The sequence below is a fragment of the Lampetra planeri genome, chromosome 3 (genome assembly GCF_965212315.1).
Source record: "Lampetra planeri chromosome 3, kcLamPlan1.2.h2, whole genome shotgun sequence".
Lineage (NCBI taxonomy): Eukaryota > Metazoa > Chordata > Hyperoartia > Petromyzontiformes > Petromyzontidae > Lampetra > Lampetra planeri.
Genome location: NC_136109.1, coordinates 11208793 through 11232375, shown reverse-complemented (window position 1 = coordinate 11232375; position 23583 = coordinate 11208793). Strand labels below are relative to the sequence as shown.

The window sequence follows — 23583 nt, the reverse complement described above, 5'->3', positions numbered from 1 at the left end:
CGAGCCTTCGACGCTTCACGTGGCGGCCTTGAAAGTGCACCTAGCCTGGCGCAGGCGCCGCGGGGGGCGCCAACGCCACTCGGTGGCAAACGGCGCCCGTCGCCGTCACTTAACCAGGAGACTAAAAGATTAAACTTCTGAGTCCAACAACAATCTCCGTGTCGCCCCCCCCCCCCCTCCTCGCACGCCCTGCCGTGCGTCGTCGCTGTGGTCCACCCCACGCGCCCAATCCCAACGCTCGCGCGGGGCCCGTAAGGTGGCCGCAAGGTGGCCGCACGCGCTCTCCTCCGATCAGCGCGGTTTGGCGACTTGCGGCGCCAAGGAAGTTGTACGCGTGTCCGCTGGACGACACGCAAGCAGTGTCTCCCCCCCCTTGTCCCACTGAACTCCCCCCCCCCCCCCCCCCAATGTCCCACTGAACTACCCCACGTCTCACTAAACTCCCCGCGGTGTCCCACTGTACCCCACCCACCACGTGCCTCACCGGGTGCCCCGTCCCCCCCCCCCCCCACCCCCTGCCGCCGTTCTTCAACAATCCCCCACTCTGTGGCCTCCACGTCCTGGACTCGCAAAACCATTTTGTCCGACACGTTTAAGCTTCCTTCGCACCGTACGTGACCGCCCACCCCGCCCGCCGCCCACCACCCTAATCGACCCGCGCCCATCACAGGAAGGCCAGCAGCGAGCGCGCGCACTCGGCGAGCTTTGCCGGCGCCCCCGGCAGGCCGGCGCACCGCTCGGCGTGGGCCCTCACCCCCAGCGCGTCGCTCAGCCTGCGGGCGGCGTCGCCGCCGTCGCGGCCGCCGCGGCGTAGCACCAGCGTGGCGACGCACACGAGCAGCCGGAACGACGCCTCGGGGTCCGGCCGCCGCTCCAGCAGCGCCACGGCCGCCGACAACAGCTGGGTCATCGCCTCGTCATCGTCGTCGGCGGCGGCGGCGGCGTTTGGGGACGACGCGGAGGAGGAGGACTCGTTGTGGAGGACGGCGTAGTTGAGCAGCAGCGTGGCCAGAGCGACCTGCAGACGCGCGGGGCGGGGGGGACACGCCGAGGAGATGTGGGGAGGAGATGTGGGGAGGAGATGTGGGGAGGGGCACGCCGAGGAGATGTGGGGAGGAGATGTGGGGAGGAGATGTGGGGAGGAGATGTGGGGAGGAGATGTGGGGAGGAGATGTGGGGAGGAGATGTGGGGAGGAGATGTGGGGAGGAGATGTGGGGAGGAGATGTGGGGAGGGGCACGCCGAGGAGATGTGGGGAGGAGATGTGGGGAGGAGATGTGGGGAGGAGATGTGGGGAGGAGATGTGGGGAGGAGATGTGGGGAGGAGATGTGGGGAGGAGATGTGGGGAGGAGATGTGGGGAGGAGATGTGGGGAGGAGATGTGGGGAGGAGATGTGGGGAGGAGATGTGGGGAGGAGATGTGGGGAGGAGATGTGGGGAGGAGATGTGGGGAGGAGATGTGGGGAGGAGATGTGGGGAGGAGATGTGGGGAGGAGATGTGGGAAGAGACGCGCGGGGAGACACGAGGGGGGAAGCGTGGGGACATGCGGGGAGACGCACGCAGGGACACACGGGGGACATGGGAACGAAGGTCAATGGGGGCATGGGGAGACAAGGACACACAGGCTCAGTGGTAGGCCTACAGCCTCCGTGCTAGAGCTATAAGCTCAGTGCCATAGTCTCAGTGCTAGAGCCATAATCTGAGCCATAGCCTCAGTGCCATAAGCTCAGTGCCATAGTCTCAGTGCTAGAGCCATAATCTGAGCCATAGTCTCAGTGCCATAAGCTCAGTGTCATAGTCTCAGTGCTAGAGCCATAATCTGAGCCATAGTCTCAGTGCCATAAGCTCAGTGTCATAGTCTCAGTGCTAGAGCCATAATCTGAGCCATAGCCTCAGTGCCATAAGCTCAGTGCCATAGTCTCAGTGCTAGAGCCATAATCTGAGCCATAGCCTCAGTGCCATAAGCTCAGTGCCATAGTCTCAGTGCTAGAGCCATAATCTGAGCCATAGTCTCAGTGCCATAAGCTCAGTGTCATAGTCTCAGTGCTAGAGCCATAATCTGAGCCATAGTCTCAGTGCCATAAGCTCAGTGTCATAGTCTCAGTGCTAGAGCCATAATCTGAGCCATAGCCTCAGTGCCATAAGCTGAGTGTCATAGTCTCAGTGCTAGAGCCATAATCTGAGCCATAGCCTCAGTGCCATAAGCTCAGTGCCATAGTCTCAGTGCTAGAGCCATAATCTGAGCCATAGTCTCAGTGCCATAAGCTCAGTGTCATAGTCTCAGTGCTAGAGCCATAATCTGAGCCATAGTCTCAGTGCCATAAGCTCAGTGTCATAGTCTCAGTGCTAGAGCCATAATCTGAGCCATAGCCTCAGTGCCATAAGCTCAGTGTCATAGTCTCAGTGCTAGAGCCATAATCTGAGCCATAGTCTCAGTGCCATAAGCTCAGTGTCATAGTCTCAGTGCTAGAGCCATAATCTGAGCCATAGTCTCAGTGCCATAAGCTCAGTGTCATAGTCTCAGTGCTAGAGCCATAATCTGAGCCATAGCCTCAGTGCCATAAGCTCAGTGTCATAGTCTCAGTGCTAGAGCCATAATCTGAGCCATAGTCTCAGTGCCATAAGCTCAGTGTCATAGTCTCAGTGCTAGAGCCATAATCTGAGCCATAGCCTCAGTGCCATAAGCTCAGTGTCATAGTCTCAATGCTAGAGCCATAATCTCGGTGCCACAGTCTCTGTGCTAAAGATTCGGTGCCAGCGCGGTCGTGACCGGGCACCTGCACGTTGCGGTTGTCGGAGCCGACGAGCTCCAGCGCCCCCTCCACCACCCGCGAGCGCCGCTCCCGCATGAGCCGGCGCCCGGGCTCGCGGCTGCAGGCGTTGCAGAGCGCTCGCAGCGCCAGCATCGGGGCGGCGGCGCTGGCGGCGCCGGCGGCTCCGGGCGCCGAGGTCAGCGCCAGGAGGCGGGAGAGCTGCGCTGGGCCGCAGGCGGCGCCCAGGAAGTGCTTGTTGGGGACGTCCAGGCGCAGGCAGAGGCGCAGGATGTCCAGCGCGGGGAAGAGGAACTCTGGGGGGGTGAGACACGGGGGGGGGGGGGGGGGGGTGAGACACGGGTGGGGGGGGGGGTGAGACACGGGGGGCGGGTCACGGTGGAGGGGGGGGGGGTCACGGACACATGTAATGTGTTGTGTACGTTGAGCTTCTTTCACACCGTACGTGGCCGACCGTGCTAATCGGAGGTGCGGGGGGGGGGGGAAGGATGGAGTTTGCGTGTGTCTCTCTCATCATCATCATCACGATGGCTAGGAGATGTTGACTACCTAAAAACATAGTTTAGTAGTTTTTGGATGTACGTTGAACTTCTTTCGCACCGTACGTGGCCGACCGTGCTAAAACGGAGGTGCGAGGGGAAAGGACAACAAACTATGGATCTATGTGTGAATCTGTGGGTCTGTGTGAATCTGTGGATCTCTGTGTGAGTCTATGGGTCTCTGCTGTGTGAGTCTATGGGTCTATGCTGTGTGAGTCTATGTGTCCCTGCTGTGTGAGTCTATGGGTCTCTGCTGTGTGAGTCTATGGGTCTCTGCTGTGTGAGTCTATGGGTCTCTGCTGTGTGGGTCTATGGGTCTCTGCTGTGTGAGTCTCTGGGTCTCTATGTGAGTCTATGGGTCTCTGCTGTGTGAGTCTATGGGTCTCTGTGTGAGTCTATGGGTCTCTGCTGTGTGGGTCTATGGGTCTCTGCTGTGTGAGTCTATGGGTCTCTGCTGTGTGAGTCTATGGGTCTCTGCTGTGTGAGTCTATGGGTCTCTGCTGTGTGGGTCTATGGGTCTCTGCTGTGTGGGTCTATGGGTCTCTGCTGTGTGAGTCTATGGGTCTCTGCTGTGTGGGTCTATGGGTCTCTGCTGTGTGGGTCTATGGGTCTCTGCTGTGTGGGTCTATGGGTCTCTGCTGTGTGAGTCTATGGGTCTCTGCTGTGTGAGTCTATGGGTCTCTGCTGTGTGAGTCTATGGGTCTCTGCTGTGTGAGTCTATGGGTCTCTGCTGTGTGAGTCTATGGGTCTCTGCTGTGTGGGTCTATGGGTCTCTGCTGTGTGGGTCTACGGGTCTCTGCTGTGTGAGTCTATGTTGAACTTCTTTCGCACTGTATGTAGCCATCCGTTCTAATCAAAGCTGTCTGATTTAATTAGTTAATGACCATTGGGGCTGTACCGTTCCCTGTGTGAATGAATGAGGGTTTGGCTGTACAACGCCCTGTGCGAGCGAGTGAATTAACGAATGATCGTTTGGCTGTACAACGCCCTGTGCGAGCGAGTGAATTAACGAATGATCGTTTGACTGTACAACGCCCTGTGCGAGCGAGTGAATTAACGAATGAATGATCGTTTGACTGTACAACGCCCTGTGTGAGCGAGTGAATTAACGAATGATCGTTTGGCTGTACAACGCCCTGTGCGAGCGAGTGAATTAACGAATGATCGTTTGACTGTACAACGCCCTGTGCGAGCGAGTGAATTAACGAATGATCGTTTGACTGTACAACGCCCTGTGCGAGCGAGTGAATTAACGAATGAATGATCGTTTGACTGTACAACGCCCTGTGTGAGCGAGTGAATTAACGAATGATCGTTTGGCTGTACAACGCCCTGTGCGAGCGAGTGAATTAACGAATGATCGTTTGGCTGTACAACGCCCTGTGTGAGCGAGTGAATTAACGAATGATCGTTTGACTGTACAACGCCCTGTGCGAGCGAGTGAATTAACGAATGATCGTTTGGCTGTACAACGCCCTGTGCGAGCGAGTGAATTAACGAATGATCGTTTGGCTGTACAACGCCCTGTGCGAGCGAGTGAATTAACGAATGATCGATCGTTTGGCTGTACAACGCCCTGTGCGAGCGAGTGAATTAACGAATGATCGATCGTTTGGCTGTACAACGCCCTGTGCGAGCGAGTGAATTAACGAATGATCGATCGTTTGGCTGTACAACGCCCTGTGCGAGCGAGTGAATTAACGAATGATCGATCGTTTGGCTGTACAACGCCCTGTGCGAGCGAGTGAATTAACGAATGATCGTTTGACTGTACAACGCCCTGTGCGAGCGAGTGAATTAACGAATGATCGTTTGACTGTACAACGCCCTGTGTGAGCGAGTGAATTAACGAATGAATGATCGTTTGACTGTACAACGCCCTGTGCGAGCGAGTGAATTAACGAATGATCGTTTGGCTGTACAACGCCCTGTGCGAGCGAGTGAATTAACGAATGATCGATCGTTTGGCTGTACCACTACCTGTGTGTGTGTGTGTGTGCGAGAGACTGAGCGGGCGAGCGGTGAGTGAACGAACGATCATTGGGCCGTACCATCTGGCCAGCTCAGCACGAGCTCCAGGGCTTCGAGCTGAGACGTGGTGATCGTCTCCCCCGCCTCCGGCCTAGTGGCGCAGTCCGCCAGAGTCTGCAGGGACTGCAGGTCGCCATCGGACGCGCGCAGAGTCTCCGCCACCTGCTTGTTGAGGTCGCTGATCTTGGCTGTCGACAAACACAAAGATCCCCCCGCCCCCGCGTAGCCTTGACGGACCGTTGGGGCAAGTGCTTGCGAGCGAGCAGGGCCTGTGAAGGCCGACACGGCACACGAAGGGGGTGGGGGGTGGCCAGGACCACGCCTGACCGCCTTTGTCTCCCCGGTGGCGATGTTTACTACACACCGCACCAGGCACTAATTTAAGGCTGAATCGATCTAGGGGAGGCCCAGGACCGGTTCAGATAATCGTCACTGGTGGTGTTGGCCGTGAGCGGGAATCGAACCCGGGTCGCCGGGTTTGTAGCGCAGCGTAGCGCTAACCGCTACACCACCGCTCCCCACACACACACACACCTACACACAAAGATAACAAAGATCCCCCGTATAGCCTTAACAGACTGTAGGGGCAAGTGCTGTTAGCGAGCACCTATGAAGGCCAGAACGGCACACGAGGGGGTGGGTGGCCAGCACCACGCCCGACCGCCTTTGTCTCCCCAGTGGTGATGTTTACACACCGCACCAGGTACTCATTTGAGGCTGAGTCGACACCTACACACCTACACATACACACACGTACACACACCTACACACACACGTACACACACACACACACGCACACACACACACACGTACACACACACACACGCACACACACACACACGCACACACCTACACACGCACACACACACGTACACACACACACGCACACACCTACACACGCACACACACACACACCTACACACACACACACGCACACACACCTACACACACGCACACACACACACACACCTACACACACACGCGTGCTGACCGCGGCTGGGAATCGAACTCTCACCCACAATGGCGGAGGCGTTGGCCTGGTCAAAGGTCACGACCTTGGTCTGCGGGAAGAACGCGCTGGAGACGGCGGCGGCGGCGTCCGGCTTGGCACCGCTCAAGTACGCGCCACCTCCTGCAAAAGACAAAGGTTCCCCACCGCGTAGCCTTCACACCTGATGGGGCAAGTGCCGTTCGGCGAGTAGCAGCGGCGCCAATGAAGACCCAGGACCGGTTCAGATAATCGCCATCGCTGGTGTCCGTGGCGGTGGGCAGGGAAATGGAGACTCGGGTGACCGGGTTAGTAGCGCAGCGCGCTGACCAATGCACACACGTCAAGCGAGGGCTCACTGTGCCGTGTTACCTGTGAGCGGGTCGCGTGTGTCGCGTTAACCGTGAAAGTGTCACGTTACCCGTGAAAGTGTCGCGTTAACCGTGAAAGTGTCGCGTCACTCGTGAAAGTGTCACGTTAACCGTGATCGTGTCACGTCACCCGTGAAAGTGTTGCGTTACCCGTGAAAGTGTCACGTTACCCGTGAAAGTGTCACGTTAACCGTGAAAGTGTCGCGTCACTCGTGAAAGTGTCGCGTCACTCGTGAAAGTGTCACGTTAACCGTGAAAGTGTCACGTTAGCCGTGAATGTGTCACGTTAACCGTGATCGTATCACGTCACCTGTTATCGTGTCGCGTCACTCGTGAAAGTGTCGCGTCACTCGTGAAAGTGTCACGTTACCCGTGATCGTGTCACGTTACCCGTGATCGTGTCACGTTACCCGTGATCGTGTCATGTTGACCGTGATCGTGTCACGTTACCCGTGAAAGTGTCACGTTACCCGTGATCGTATCGCGTCGCCCGTGAACGTGACGTGTTACCTGTGAATGGGTCTCGTTGGTTGGGTGCGGTGGCTTGTGAACCGGGGGTGCCGTGGGGTGCGGAACCAACACCTGGAATGTAGCGCCCTCCTCCTGCACACGCGACACAAAACACAAAGATCCCCCGGACAGCCTCTAGCAGACCCGCTTGAGCAAGTGCTGTCGGCAAGTAGCACCTATGATAGTCGGCACGGCGACCTGGCCACAGATGATACCTCAACGAAGTGGCGTATCATCATCATCATCATCACGCGCAAATTTATAGCAGCCAAAATACTCTAAACGCGTGACGTTGATTCTAAATGTGGAGGGGAAAACCGGAGGACCCGTTGAAAAATCCACGCGACCACGGGGAGAGAGACACCGCAAACTCCAAATATACAGCAGGTGTCAGGGTCGGGAATTAACCTACAACCTCCTGCACACCAGGCGAGGTAGTCAACATCTCATAGCCACCGTGATGATGATGATGAGAGAGAGAGACACCGCAAACTCCAAATATACAGCAGGTGTCAGGGTCGGGAATTAACCTACAACCTCCTGCACACCAGGCGAGGTAGTTAACATCTCATAGCCACCGTGATGATGATGATGAGAGAGACACCGCAAACTCCAAATACACAGCAGGCGTCAGGGTCGGGAATTAACCTACAACCTCCTGCACACCAGGCGAGGTAGTTAACATCTCATAGCCACCGTGATGATGATGATGAGAGAGACACGCAAACTCCAAATATACAGCAGGTGTCAGGGTCGGGATCGAACCTACAACCTCCTGCACACCAGGCGAGGTAGTTAACATCTCGCCACCGTGGCACCCTTCCATATTATTTTAGTTGCACCGCGTATTGGGTTTCGAGGAAGACATTCCAACAGTGACCAGTAATGGAGCAGCAGCAGCAGCAGTGAAAAAGACCCCAAAAAAAGGACACGCACCAGCCGGTAAAGAGGTCCTCCTGGCCACAAATGACAGTGCAACACAAGCGTCTTATTCACCACGCGGAGATTTACAGCAGCCAAAGCGCAATCTCGATCATCTCAGTGCGGCAGCGTCACCGAATAATTTTTGATTTTTTTCAAGTCAGGGCAGGCGCCCACCGGTGAAGGGGTCCGCCTGTCCGGCGCCGGCGCCGCCGCCCCCTCCCAGCGTGGCGCCGCGCGTGTTCTCCACGATGAAGTTGGCGACCTGGTCGAGGAAGAGGGACGACAGGTCGTGGCGACCCAGGAAGGCGTTGGCCGCCGCCCACGGGTCCTCGCTCACGTTGTACGGCAGCTTCAGCGGCCGCCCGCCCTCGTTGAGGTCCACGGAAAAGACGTAGTCGTACTCCTGTTGTGTCCGACAGCAGGGCGGGCGGGCGGGTGAGCGGGCGGGTGAGCGTGCGGGCGAGCGGGCGGGTGAGCGAGCGGGTGAGCGTGCGGGTGAGCGTGCGGGTGGCACGGGCGAGAGATGAGATGGGCTCAGAGGTCGCAAACGGGTTTTGATTCCTTACCCGTACCCGGCCGCACCAGGATCGCAAACGGGTACCCGTACCCGGCCGTACCCGTACCCTACCCGTACCCAGCCGGATATCGGGTACCTGATTGCGACCGCTGGGATGAAGCCATGTTGCAGGCGCGGGTGGGTTGATTCTAGGAACTTGAATTGTGAGAAGAGACAAGACGTTGGGAAATGAGTGACACACGGTGACTCACCAGTGACTCTAGCCGTACCCGTACCCGGCCGCACCAGGGTCGCAAACGGATACCCGGCTACCCGTACCCGATCGGGTACGGGTAGCCGGGTATCGGGTAGGGTACGGGTATCGGGTACCCGGTTGCGACCTCTGGATGGGCTGATGAGTGTGCGAGTGAGTGAGTGAGCGGGTGACCGAGTGTGTGTATGTGTAAGCGGGGTTTAGTAGCGTAGCGGTGGGCGCGCTGCGCTACGAACCTGGCAACCCGGGTTCGATTCCCGCTCACGGCCAACACCCAGTGACGATTATCTGAACCGGTCCTGGGCCTCCCCTAGGTCGACTCAGCCTCAAATGAGTGCCTGGTGCGATGTGTAGTAAACATCGCCACTGGGGAGACAAAGGCGGCCGGGCGTGGTGCTGGCCACCCACCCCCTCGTGTGCCGTGCCGGCCTTCATAGGTGCTCGCTAACAGCACTTGCCCCTACAGTTTGTCAAGGCTACACGGGGGATCTTTGTTTTCTTTGTATGTGTGGGGAGCGGTGGTGTAGCGGTTAGCGCTACGCTGCGCTACGAACCCGGCGACCCGAGCTCGATTCCCGCTCACGGCCAACACCAGTGACGATTATCTGAACCGGTCCTGGGCCTCCCCTAGGTCGACTCAGCCTCAAATGAGTTCCCGGTGCGGTGTGTAGTAAACATCGCCACCGGGGCCTGGTTGCTGGCCACCCACCCCTCCCGTGCGCCACAGCGCCGGCCTTCACAGCTGCTGCTACTCGCCAACAGCACTTGCCCCAACGGTCCGTTACAAGGCTACGCACGGGGTGGGGATCTTTGTCTCTGTGCGTGCGTGCGGTGTGCGTGCGTGCGTGGGTACGTGCGGTGTGCATGTGTGCGTGTGTGCGTACGTGTGTGCTTGTGTGCGCGCGTGTGTACGTGTGTGCGTGTGTGCATGCGTGTGTGCATGCGTACGTGCGTGCGTGCGTGTGTACGTGTGTGCGTGTGTGCATGTGTGTGTGCGTGTGTGCATGCGAGTGTGCGTGTGTGCATGCGTGTGTGCATGTGTGCGTGCGTGTGTACGTGTGTGCTTGTGTGCGCGCGTGTGTACGTGTGTGCGTGCGTGCATGCGTGTGTGCGTGCGTACGTGCGTGTGTGCATGTGTGTGTGTGTGCGTGCGTGCATGTGCGGTGTGTGTCACCTTGCCCTCGTACATGACCCTCCCCGAGCTCTGCTGCGTGGCCCCCGAGGAGCCCACGACGTCGCCGATCTTGATCCAGCGGCCGCCGCCGTCGCCGCCGATCGCCGCGCTCCACTGGTAGGCCTCGACCCGGCCCTCCTCGCGGATCAGGCGAGTCTGCCCGTCTCTCGTGCCTCGATCGCACACACCGGTGCGAACGCAACAAGAGACTCAACTATTTTTATTGCACCACTGAGCTATCGGGAATGATCGCTCGTCGTCGTCGTCATCGCGTGAAAATTTCTAGCAGCGCCCAACTAAAGATGCATGGACACCCGCAGAGACACACAGAGGCCCGTAGAACGACAGACCCCTTGGAGATGCAAAGACCCATAGAGACCCATAGACATACACACAGACCCCATAGATTAAATTAGTGCACATTATCAGAATTATGTTCTTTTGTTTGCATTACGACTGCAGGTATTGTGGTCTATGCAAACATGACTCCTTGTAAAAAGGTGTCAGTTTTGTTGCCAGATAGAAGGGTAAAGAACCAATTATCATATTTTTACTGGCAAATGAGGTTCCCATAGTGTAAATTAAACTAATAAAAATAAAACATAATAAAATAATTCCCACGACGTTTCGGCCACAACGCAAGCAGCCGTCCTCAGGTGAAGACCAGGTCTCTCGGGGAGACGCTGTCGTGAGAATTATTTTATTATGTTTTATTTTCATTATTTGATTGTTTCCCTTCTACGTGACTTTACCGAAAGAACCAAGAAGATGAATCCCTGCAGTCACGAAAGCTTTAAATCGAAATTTAAATTAAACTATTTAAATTTTACAGGTAAAGCCCGCTCATCTATAATGGCTTTTTTCAGAAGCGATCTGGCCCATCACGAATGATAGCTCAACGAAGTGACGGCTTACCATCCCCGCGTGTGCACATTCATAGCAACGGCGAAACACTCTAAACACGTGACGTCGATTCTAAATGTGGAGGGGAAAACCCTCCCGGCTCTGCCCCCAGGGGGTACACGGGGGTTGGTGGTGGGGGCACGGGGGGGGGGCTAAGGCCCCCCCCCCCGCCCCCCCCCACCCTCCTTACCGGGCTCGTCGAGGTGCTCGCGCCCGGGCAGCTCGCTGCTGCCGATGTCGCCGAGGTCGCCGGTCTTGGGGTCGATGGCGCTGCCCGCCAGCTCCTCCTCGAGAGCGCGCTGCTCGCTGGCTGGCGCCGCTCGCTCCTCGCTCTCCGTGAACACGTGCACGCGCCCGTCGCTGTTGGCGCCGGCGAACCGACGGGCAAAGACACAATACGTGAAGGAACGGCGCTCGGGGCGGCCTGGGCGGTGACGTGGCCCAGCGCGGCGCTGACGCGGCTCGCGGCTCGTCGCAGAAGCGTTCGCCGTTTCAAATCGGGCGCCGCGGTGGCTGGGAGATGTTGACTACCTCGCCTGGTGTACAGGAGGTCGTGGGTTCGATCCCGACACTGACGTCTGCGTGTCTCTCTCTCATCATCATCACGGTGGCTAGGAGATGTTAACTACCTCGCCTGGTACGCAGGAGGTCGTCGTGGGTTCGATCCCGACCCTGACGACGCCTGCTGCTGTATATTTGGAGTTTGCGTGTCTCTCTCTCTCATCATCATCATCACGGTGGCTAGGAGATGTCGACTACCTCGCCTGGTGTGCAGGAGGTCATGGGTTCGATCCCGACCCCTGACGACGCCTGCTGCTGTATATTTGGAGGTTGTGTGTCTCTCTCATCATCATCATCATCACGGTGGCGAGGAGATGTCGACTACCTCGCCTGGTGTGCAGGAGGTCATGGGTTCGATTCCGACCCCTGACGACGCCTGCTGCTGTATATTTGGAGGTTGTGTGTCTCTCTCATCATCATCACGGTGGCTAGGAGATGTTGACTACCTCGCCTGGTGTACAGGAGGTCGTGGGTTCTATCCCAACCCCTGACGACGCCTGCTGCTGCTGTATATTTGGAGTTTGCGTGTCTCTCTCTCGCTCTCTCCGTGGTCACGTGGAATTTTTCTCCGGGTCCTCCCGGTTTTCCCCTCTGTTATTCAGATTCAACGTCAACGCGTTTCTAGATGATCTGGCTGCTCTAAATTTCAAACGACGATTAGCCACTTCGTTGAGCCATCATTTGTGATGGTCAGGGTCGTTTCTAAAAAATTAACCCGTAAAAACAAAGTTTTTCACTATAAATCCTTTAAATGCGTGGCATCGGTTTTATTTTATTATTCATTTCTGTTTTTCTTGAGTAAGAGTTTCATTTTTATCACATTGGTATTTTAAATTAAATATGACATTTTTTTTTTCCTAAAAAGTGGAAAATTTTGGAAGTATTTTTTTCACGAAAATAAATTGTCACGCACAACGAGTCTGTGTGCAAAATGTCAGCTCGATTGGTTCACGGGAAGTGGGTTAAAAAACGACCGAAAGATTTGCACGGTCGTAAGCGCGCAAGCAAGCAAGCGAACTTAATATAAAGGATTTAAAAAGAGCTACGAAGTTCAGTGGGGCCTTACCTGGTACAATAAAAAAAATAGTATCGTATTAATTCTAGATTTGAAGCTTTCGTGACTGCAAGGATGCATACTCTTAGTTCTTTCGCTAAACGTTTTACCTACGTGACTTTACCGAAAGAACTATGAATAGTATCGTAGTCGAATCTAACGTCCGCCCTGGTGAATACCAGAGGTCACCGGTCCAACTCCCCCGATGTGCGTGCGTGGGCGTGCGTGTGCGTGCGTGTGCATGCGTGGGCGTGCGTGGGCGTGCCTGGTGGCGACCACGATGTCGCCGTTGGGCAGAGCGCAGACGCTCCACACGGACTGTGCCGGCAGGCGCACCGTCTGAACGCACTCCTCGCCGCGCCACACGCGGACCGTGCGGTCCTCTCCTCCCGTCACGAACCCTGCACGCACGCACGCACGCACGCACGCGCGTGGATTAACGCACACGCAGTTACAAACACACGCACGCACATGGGTTAACATACGCACGGTTACGCACGCTCGAGCGTACCGTGCGGTCCTCTCCTCCCGTCACGAACCCTGCGTGCACATACATGCGCGCACATACACGCGCGCACATACACGCGCGCACATACACGCGCGCACATACACGCGCGCACATACACGCGTGCACATACACGCGTGCACACCGTCTCTCCCCGTGTCGCCCCCCCCCCCGTCTCCCCTGTGCGTATCTGACCCCCCCACCCCCGTATCTTCCCGCGCGGCCCTTGCCTGCCCGTGTGTGGTCCCCCCGTGTTTCCCCGTGTGTCCTCCGTGTCTCTCCCTGTGCGTGTCTCACCACCCCCCCCACCACCCCCCCTGTGTATCTCTCCCCACGTGTACCTCCCCCCCCGTGCATATCTTCCACCATGTCCCCCCCCCCCCCGTCTCCCCCCGTGCACCTGCCCCCCCGTCTCCCCCCGTGCATGTCTCCATCCTTGTCTCCCCGTACACATCGCCCCCCGTGCATGTCTCCATCCTTGTCTCCCCGTACACATCTCCCCCCATGCATATCTTCCGCCATGTCGTCCCCCCCCCACCCCCATATCTGTCGCCGTATATCTCTCCCCACGTCTACCTGCCCCCCCGTCTCCCCCCGTGCACCTGCCCCCCCCGTCTCCCCCCGTGCATGTCTCCATCCTTGTCTCCCCGTACACATCGCCCCCTGTGCACGTATCCCCCCGTGTACCCCCCCCACCCCCCCCCGTGTCCCCCCCCCCCCACCCGCCCGTGTCCCCCCACCGCGTGCGACCCCCACCGGAGGTGTTGGGCAGCAGGCAGATGGAGTAGACGTAGTTGGTGTGAGCGTAGAGCGTCGAGAGGCAGGGCCCCGCCAGCGCCCAGCGCCGCACGCTGCTGTCGTTGCTGCACGACAGGAACTCCTCGCCGCCGCCCAGAACCACGAGGCCCCTCACGCAATCCTCGTGGCCTTGAGTTTTTGGCGAGACACAACGCGGGCGACGACGACAGAGGGCGGTCTACTAAGCGCGTAAGCGGGAGGACGCTTCTCGCCGCCAACGGGTGAGATCGCGTCAAGCGCAAGCGCCGGCTGCGACTGTCGGCGAAACGTCGCGCCGGGAACCGTAAATGTTGCGGTGGCTTTGAGCCTCCAGCACGCAACCGGTGTGCGCACTGTACTAGTAACGGATTGGCCACGCTTTATTTACGCGACACAAAACTCCCTCACGGTGGTGGTGGTGGTGGTGGTGGCGGGTTTAACGACACGTTTATATTCACGCGATCTGCACCCAGCAACAAGATCTACTGTGAACGACGCAGACAAAAGCTCCCAATCGCGTAGCCCCTCTAACAGACCGTTGGGGCGAGTTGCACTTGGCGTGTAGCAGCAGCAGCAGCAGCGGCGGCGGCTGTGAAGGCCGGCACTGTGGCACACGCGAGGGGGTGGGGTTGTGGCCAACACCACCACCTCCCCGAGCCGCCTTTGTCTCCCCGGTGGCGATGTTTTACTACGCACCGCACCAGGTACTCATTCGCGGCCGAGTCGACCTAGGGGAGGCCCAGGACCGGTTCGGATATTACCCGCGTGAACGGTGTTGATCGCGGCCAGGAATCAAACTCACGTGGCTGGGTTGTTGTCATCCTGATCGTTGTAGGCATCCATGGATTGTGTTGGATGGATTGTAATCGGTGATTTGTAACGGATGACTAGCTTCACGTTTTACGTTTGGCTTGCAATGTATGGATAATAATGGTTGGTGTGCAATAAATGTATTGTAAAAGATGGATTACAATGGTTGGATTGTAACGTATGGATTGTAATATATGGACTGTAACGTATGGACTTTAACGGATGGATTGTGATGGATGGATTGTGACGGATGGATTGTGACAGATGAATTGTGGCGGATGGAATGTCACTGATGGATTGTAACTGATGGATTGCGACGTATGGATTGCGACGTATGGATTGCGACGTATGGATTGCGATGTATGGATTGTAACGTATGGATTGCAACGTATGGATTGCAACGTATGGATTGCGACGTATGGATTGCAACTTATGGATTGCAACTTATGGATTGCAACGTATGGACTGCGACAGATGGAATGTAGCGGATGGATGTGTCACGGATCGACGGCCGCGAGCCTCCGGCCTCACCCGTGTAGGTGACCTCACAGCGTCCAGCCTTCCACATCTTGATGGACTTGTCGGCCGAGCCGGTGAGAATGGCGCCCTGCTTGTGCAGCACGCTCACCGCCCAGACCGACGCGCCGTGCCCCTGTGCGCACATGCAGGTGTGCAAAGACAAAGACCACGCCCCGCGTATAGCCACAACGGACTGTTGGGGCAAGTGCTATTAGCGGAGCTGCACGGCACACGAGGGGGGTGAGTGGCCACCCTCGTGGCGGTGTCAACATGCCCGCACAAAGCGCTCGTGGCACCAGGACCGGTTCAGATAATCGTCGCTGCTTGGTGGCCATTAGCGGGAATTGAACCCGGCTTTCCGGGTTCGTAGCGCAGCGCGCGAACCACTACACAAGACACGGCATCGTTTAAACAGGCACACAAAGCACACCGATGCTAAGACACAGCATCAAGCACAGAATCACACAGACGCAGAGACTCACACACGCACACAAAGACCCAAACAAACGAGATAAAGATCTGCCGTGTAGCCTTACCAGACTGTAGGGGCAAGTGCTGTTAGCGAGCACCTATGAAGGCCGGCACGGCGCTCGAGGGGGTGGGTGGCCAGCACCACGCCCGGCTGCCTTTGTCTCCCCAGTGGTGATGTTTACACATTGCACCAGCCACTCAGTTCAGGCCGAGTCTATCGAGGGGAGGCCCAAGACCGGTTCAGATAATCTATACTGGTGTTGGCTGTGAGCGGGAATCGAAGCCGGGTTGCCGGGTTCGTAGCGCAGCGCGCTAACCGCGGCACTACCGCTCCCCACAACCCAAACACACGCACAAAGATGCCATTACACATACACACACAAACATGCCACTATAAAGACCCCTCGTATAGCCTTACCAGACTGTAGGGGCAAGTGCTGTTAGCGAGCACCTATGAAGGCTGGAACGGTACACGAGGGGGTGGGTGGCCAGCACCACGCCCGGCCGCCTTTGTCTCCCCAGTGGCGATGTTTACACACCGCACCAGGTACTCATTTGAGGCTGAGTCGACCTAGGGGAGGCCCGGGACCGGTTCAGATAATCGTCACTGATGTTGGCAGTGAGCGGGAATCGAACCCGTGTAGCCGGGTTCATAGCGCAGCGTAGCGCTAACCGCTACACTATCGCTCCTACACACACATACACACAAAAACATGCCACTACACGCACAAAGACGCAACTACACGCACAAACATGCCACTACACACACACACACAAACATGCCACTGCACACAAAGACACACAAGCACACGGCAGCACGCGCGCACACCACACACACACAGCAACAAACAACAACAAACAACAACCGCCATTCGCCACCAAGCGGCGGCGACGTCAACCACGGCGCCCGTGCCAGGCGACGCGCACTGCGAGGCGGCGCACACAAAGGCGACACGCTCAAGACAGACCTGCAGCGTGGTCACGCACTTGTCCCGGAGCCACACCCGCGCCGTCGCGTCCCACGACCCGCTCACGAGCACGCCCGCCAACGCCGGCACGGCGCCGCCGCCGCCGCCGCCGTCGTCGCCGCCGTCGCCGCCCGCCGCCAGGCAGCACACGGTGGAGCCGTGGCCCTCGAGCCGGTAGAGCGGAACCGACGCGGGGCCGACGGTGTCGGCCGCGAAGACGCACACGTGCCCGTCGTGGCCTCCCGTCGCCACCAGGCCCGCGGGGAAGTCGGCGGAGGGCGGCAGGGCGCACACGCACGACACGAACGCGTCGTGCGCCTTCCAGCGGGCCGCCTCGCGGAACTCGGACCTGCGGAGACGCACGCACGCGCACACACGCGCACACACACACACAAAGACAAAGATCCCCCGTATAGCCTTAACAGACTGTAGGGGCAAGTGCTGTTAGCGAGCACCTATGAAGGCCAGAACGGTACACGAGGGGGTGGGTGGCCAGCACCACGCCCGACCGCCTTTGTCTCCCCAGTGACGATGTTTACACACCTCACCAGGTACTCATTTGAGGCTGAGTCGACCTAGGGGAGGCCGTGACCGGTTCAGATAATCGTCACTGGTGTTGGCCGTGAGCGGGAATCGAACTCGTGTCGCCAGGTTCATAGCGCAGCGTAGCGCTAACCGCTACACTACCACTCCCCACACGCACGCGGACACACGCGCACACACACGACGGGCGGAATAATTGAGGACGCAAAGACACAGGGTAACACGCACACACACACACACAACGGCATCAGTAGCTGCCATCCGCCACTAAGATTATTTAGATTATTTTGGCTGCTATAAATGCCCAAAGGATGTGCCACTTTGTTTTGAGCTATCATTTGTGGGCAGGGTCGGTGGGCTTTGCCTGGTCGGAGGGGGATGGTTTATTGTTGTATTTGGATGTGTTTTGAGTGTGATTTGTTTAGCTTTCTCGTACTCTGCACTCCTATCATGTTTTTGTACTGTCTGTTGTCGTGACGTTCTTACCCCATGCCCCTCCTGGTCATCTGTGAAAATCAAGAGCTTGAAAGCTCATCGGATTCCGCTGGTATAAATAATACAGATTCCGATTATGATCCTTAAGTGGCGGTGGATGTCACCCTACAGCGTTTGCGCCAGGGCTAAGGGTGCAAAAACCTTTGAGGCCGTCAAATTTGCCCCCCTTGGTTTATTTCGTGTTTTTCTTTGACGCTTGACGAACGCGCTTAAGGATTCTAGATTTGAAGCTTTCGTGACTGCAAGGATTCACCCTCTTAGTTCTTTCGGTAAAAAAGTCACGTAGGTAAAAAAAAATGAAATTAAAATTAATAAAAACAATAAAATCACTACGTTTCGGAGGCAACACAAGCTTCGCCTGAAGACGGAAGCTTGTGTTGCCTCCGAAACGTCGTGATTTTATTGTTTTTAAATCCTTTATATTAAGTTCACTTGCTTGCTTGCGACCGTGCAAATCTTTCGGTCGTTTTTTAACCCACTTCCCGTGATCCAATTGAGCTGACATTTTGCACACAGACTCGTTGTGCGTGACAATTAATGTTCGTGGAAATTTTTGTTCCAAAATTTTACACTTTTTAGGACAAAAATATTATATTTAATTACCAATTGCTTAATGCTGCCATGCAATCATCTGACCCATAGGTGACAGCCATCTCAAGCCAGAGGACGAGAGGACTCTAGCCGCCACGCATATAAAGGATTTATAGTGAAAAACTTTGTTTTTACGGGTTATACTTGTTATTAATTTAAATTAAATTTTTTTACCTACGTGACTTTACCGAAAGAACTAAGAGTACGTGCTTAAGGCTCACAGCGGGATCCGTCCGAACAAATTGCGCCGCCAAATCAGGGAGGGCGGTCAGCCCCCCTCGCGTTATTAGCGCACGCACAGCGCGGGGTCCCCCCTTTCTCTTAATCCACTGCCTCCAGCGGTTGTTTGACCAAACTGAGGATCAAATCGGGGGAGCATGTACATTTGGGAGCATGGAATCGCGTAACAACAATGAATGTTGTCGCAACTGCCCGCTGCTGCTCTACAACGTGGCTCCGGGAATCGAGCCGGGCGCCATGGTGGCTAGGAGATGTTAACTCCCTCGCCTGGTGTACACGAGGTCGTGGGTTCGATACCGACCCTGACGCCTGCTGCATATGTGGAGTTTGTGTCTCTCTCTCTCATCATCATCACGGTGGCTAGGAGATGTTAACTCCCTTGCCTGGTATACAGGAGGTCGTGGGTTCGATACCGACCCTGACGCCTGCTGCATATGTGGAGTTTGTGTGTCTCTCTCTCTCTCTCATCATCATCACGGTGGCTAGGAGATGTTAACTCCCTTGCCTGGTATACAGGTCGTGGGTTCGATCCCGACCCTGACGATGCCTGCTGCTGTATATTTGGAGTTTGCGTGTCTCTCTCTCTCTCATCATCATCACGGTGGCTAGGATATGTTAACTCCCTCGCCTGGTGTACACGAGGTCGTGGGTTCGATACCGACCCTGACGCCTGCTGCATATGTGGAGTTTGTGTGTCTCTCTCTCTCTCTCATCATCATCACGGTGGCTAGGAGATGTTCACTCGCTCGCCTGGTATACAGGAGGTCGTGGGTTCGATCCCGACCCTGACGATGCCTGCCGCTGTATATTTGGAGTTTGCGTGTCTCTCTCTCTCTCATCATCATCACGGTGGCTAGGAGATGTTAACTCCCTCGCCTGGTGTACACGCGGTCGTGGGTTCGATACCGACCCTGACGCCTGCTGCATATGTGGAGTTTGTGTGTCTCTCTCTCTCTCTCATCATCATCACGGTGGCTAGGAGATGTTAACTCCCTTGCCTGGTATACAGGTCGTGGGTTCGATCCCGACCCTGACGATGCCTGCTGCTGTATATTTGGAGTTTGCGTGTCTCTCTCTCTCTCTCATCATCATCACGGTGGCTAGGAGATGTTCACTCGCTCGCCTGGTATACAAGAGGTCGTGGGTTCGATCCCGACCCTGACAATGCCTGCTGCTGTATGTTTGGGGTTTGCGTGTCTCTCTCTCTCTCATCATCATCACGGTGGCTAGGAGATGTTCACTCGCTCGCCTGGTACACAGGAGGTCGTGGGTTCGATCCCGACCCTGACAATGCCTGCTGCTGTATGTTTGGGGTTTGCGTGTCTCTCTCTCTCTCTCCCCCCGTGGTCGCGTGGATTTTTCTACCGGGTCCTCCGTTTTTTTCCCCTCCACATTTAGAATCGACGTCACGCGTTTAGAGTTACTTGGCCGCTGCTATAACCGACCGCAGGATGATGACGACGATAATAAGGCCACTTCGTTGAGCTATCGTTTGTGATAAAAAGGTCTGTGGGCCATACCTAGTAAAATTAAGAAAACGTGCTATAGTTTTACCCGACATTGGTTGCGTACAAAACACTAAAACCAACACTTAAAAATAAATCCGCGACACTTTGAAACTTCTGCGTTGCATACTTTCGATTTGGTTAGCAGTTGCCAATGACAGCTTTTTTTTTTGTTCTTTCGGTAAAGTCACGTCGAAGGGAAGTAATAAAATAATACAGAATAAAACATGATAAAATAATTCTCAGAATTATTTTATTATGTTTTATTTTTATTATTTAATTCTGAGAATTATTTTATTATGTTTTATTTGTTATTATTTTATTACTTCCCTTCTACGTGACTTTACCGAAAGAACCAATAAGATCTATTTAAAGCTTTCGTGACTGCAGGGATTCATCTTCTTGGTTCTTTCGGTAAAGTCACGTAGAAGGGAAGTAATAAAATAATAAAAATAAAACATGATAAAATAATATAATAACATAATATTGTATTACTTCCCTTCTACGTGACTTTACCGAAAGAACCAAGAAGATGAATCCCTGCAGTCACGAAAGCTTTAAATAGATCTTATTGGTTCTTTCGGTAAAGTCACGTAGAAGGGAAGTAATAAAATAATAAAAATAAAACATGATAAAATAATATAATAACATAATATTGTATTACTTCCCTTCGACGTGACTTTACCGAAAGAACCAAGAAGATGAATCCCTGCAGTCACGAAAGCTTTAAATAGATCTTATTGGTTCTTTCGGTAAAGTCACGTAGAAGGGAAGTAATACAATAATAAAAATAAAACATGATAAAATAATTCTCAGAATAAAATAATAAAAATAAAACATAATAAAATAATTCTGAGAATTATTTTATCATGTTTTATTCTGTATTATTTTATTACTTCCCTTCGACGTGACTTTACCGAAAGAACCAAGAAGATGAATCCCTGCAGTCACGAAAGCTTTAAATCGAAAAATGACAGCTTTCACGTTCGGAAAGTCCCCAGGAGGATTCCATCATCTCGCTCTCTCTCCGTCGAGATTAACGATCAGGTAGGTAGGTAGGTCGCTCCCAAGGTGTTCCTATGCCGTATCGGCGATTCTCGCTTAGGGGCCGCCCATAAATGACGTCACGCGACGATTCAGATCATCGTAGCGATGATTCCAACTCCGCTTTGACCACCTGAATGCGAAACCGCGGCAACAACGAGCTGACGTCGTGATCTATTATTTATTTTATTTTCTCTTTCTACGTGACTTTACCGAAAGAACCAACGAGTAATTCCTACAGTCACGAAAGCTTCAAATCAAGAATGTACTGACGTAAAATTGGGCATCATGACGATGATGTGGCCTGGCGCGCGTGTCTGTGTGTGTTTCGGGATCGGCCTCTGTGGAGGAGGCTCGTGAAGGACGCTACTGGGCAGTTGGAGGCAGTCGCCCTCCAACAACAACGGAGGGCGGATGAGCGACGCTCACAACAACGAGCGGAGCGCCGGGTGGCTAAAGCACAGCAAGTTGGCACAGTAGGGGGCACAGATGGTGCATCAGCTACTCATCTCAGTCAGTCGACCCGTGGCACCTGGGTCTGCCCCGTGACCTGCCAGCGGGCATTTGACATCGTTCAGCTCGGAATGAAGAGAGGAACGTGACAACCATCATCAGCATCATCGTCTTGTGGAGAAATCCTCCTCATCGCCATATCATCCTCGTCTTAAAGCGACGGATAAAGTGCGAACGGAACGTCACGCGGCTACTCGAATCGTCAACGCTGCGGTGGCGGCTTTAACCCTCCAATACACAACAACAAAGCCCGGTGTGGTGGTGCTGGTGTGGTGGTGCTGCTGCTGTTGGTGTGGTGGTGGTGGTATGGTGCTGGTGGTGCTGGTGGTGTGGTGCTGCTGCTGGTGGTGGTGCTGGTGGTGTGGTGGTGGTGCTGGTGGTGGTGCTGGTGGTGGTGTGGTGGTGCTGGTGGTGCTGGTAGAGTGATGGTGGTGCTGGTAGAGTGGTGGTGGTGTAGTGTGGTGCTGGTGTGGTGGTGCTGGTGCTAGTGGTGGTGCTGGTGCTGCTAGTGGTGGTGCTGGTGGTGCTAGTGGTGGTGATGGTGTGGTGGTGCTGGTGGTGGTGCTGCTGGTGGTGCTGGTGGTGCTGCTGGTGGTGCTGGTGGTGGTGTGGTGTTACTTGTGGTGATGGTGTGGTGGTGCTGGTGGTGCTAGTGGTGGTGTGCTGGTGTGGTGTTACTTGTGGTGATGGTGTGGTGTTGTGCTGGTGGTGCTAGTGGTGCTAGTGGTGGTGATGGTGTGGTGGTGTGCTGGTGGTGCTAGTGCTGCTGCTGGTGGTGCTGGTGGTGCTAGTGGTGGTGGTGGTGCTAGTGGTGGTGCTGCTGGTGGTGCTAGTGGTGGTGCTAGTGGTGGTGCTCGTGGTGGTGGTGGTGCTGGTGGTGCTCTATCCTCGTAACGAATTGGCACCCGCGGTTCTGTTTACGCGACACAAACCCAGCCGAGTCGGGTGGTGGCCGGTTTAACGACACACACATTGTTTTAATGCGTACGCCATTTAACACCTCCCCCCCCCCCGTCCACTCAACGATGGTTAACATTTGAGCGCGAAAGTCAACGACGACGCCGGCTACGCGTTAAAGTGTTGATGTTGTTGACGTCCGCGTGCCTCGCTCGCTCCCCTCATCCAGCAGCGGAGAAGCCCCTCACAAAGTAAATGGTGTTTGCGTTACGAACTCCCCCCGCATTGAAGAAAGTCACGCAACAAGGGGACGACGGTGAAGCCTCGTTAATTAAGGATAATTAAGAAGGAGTGGGATGGAGGTGGTTGGTTGCCTTCCGTATCCATCCAGCGGTGAACAAATCACGCAAGCGACGACGAGGCCTAAGTTTCGTTATCCCCCGCGGGCCCTAGCGCCTCGCCTGAGCAGCGCCGCCGCCGCACACTCACCCGGGGCCCGCGGCGGGGACCCAGAGGCAGGCGGTGCGGTCGCGAGACACCGAAGCGAAGCCGCCGCTCGCCGTGTTCGGCAGCGGCGTCACGCCGCGCACGTCCATGTCGTGTGCCGGGATCGAGCAGCGCAGCCGGTACGAGGCCATTCTCTTCTCTTTATCTTTCTCTCGAGAAAGATCTCCTCAGCGACGAGTCGCGGCGGCCGCTGCGTTCGGCGAGAGGGACGTTCGTGTCTGGGCGATGACGTATGTGGGTGGCCGCCGCGCGATGACGTCACGGACGCCGAGGTTGTGTTTGGGGCTGCGAGCGCGTCACGGAGGTTTTCGCCGATGGCGGCACGCGGTGACGTCACGGGACGGTTGAGGTACGCTGCGATGACGTCAGGGACACTTCGCAGAAGCGGCACGCGATGTCAGGTGGGCAGCGCGGTGACGTCACGGGACGGTTGAGGTTCGCTGCGATGACGTCACGGACACTTCGCAGAAGCGGCACGCGATGTCAGGTGGGCAGCGCGGTGACGTCACGGGACGGTTGAGGTACGCTGCGATGACGTCAGGGACACTTCGCAGAAGCGGCACGCGATGTCAGGTGGGCAGCGCGGCGACGTCACGGGACGG

General features: G+C 55.7%; 1 protein-coding gene across 1 annotated transcript; it reads right to left on the bottom strand.

Annotated features, from left to right (window-relative positions):
* Window positions 1-507: 507 nt before the first annotated feature.
* On the bottom strand, window positions 508-23581 carry PLAA (phospholipase A2 activating protein). Its single transcript, XM_078620650.1, has 13 exons — window positions 22964-23581; window positions 16647-16995; window positions 15220-15340; window positions 13858-14028; window positions 12862-12997; window positions 11172-11341; window positions 10079-10251; window positions 8309-8537; window positions 7211-7303; window positions 6357-6473; window positions 5362-5529; window positions 2778-3067; window positions 508-1018 (listed from the first exon to the last, which is right to left on the bottom strand). Exons 1-13 carry the CDS (start codon window positions 23110-23112, stop codon window positions 665-667), a joined length of 2520 nt encoding a protein of 839 aa, XP_078476776.1. The 5' UTR covers window positions 23113-23581; the 3' UTR covers window positions 508-664.
* Window positions 23582-23583: the final 2 nt, after the last annotated feature.

Excerpts from the sequence above, each read along its gene's own strand:
- PLAA (XM_078620650.1), bottom strand. The coding sequence starts at position 23,112 with ATGGCCTCGTACCGGCTGCGCTGCTCGATCCCGGCACACGACATGGAC. Across the intron at positions 12,998-13,857 it reads CCTGCTGCCCAACACCTCCG|GGTTCGTGACGGGAGGAGAG; the intron begins GTGGGGGTCGCA and ends GCGTGCGTGCAG. Across the intron at positions 6,474-7,210 it reads CCAACGAGACCCATTCACAG|GAGGTGGCGCGTACTTGAGC; the intron begins GTAACACGTCAC and ends TGTCTTTTGCAG.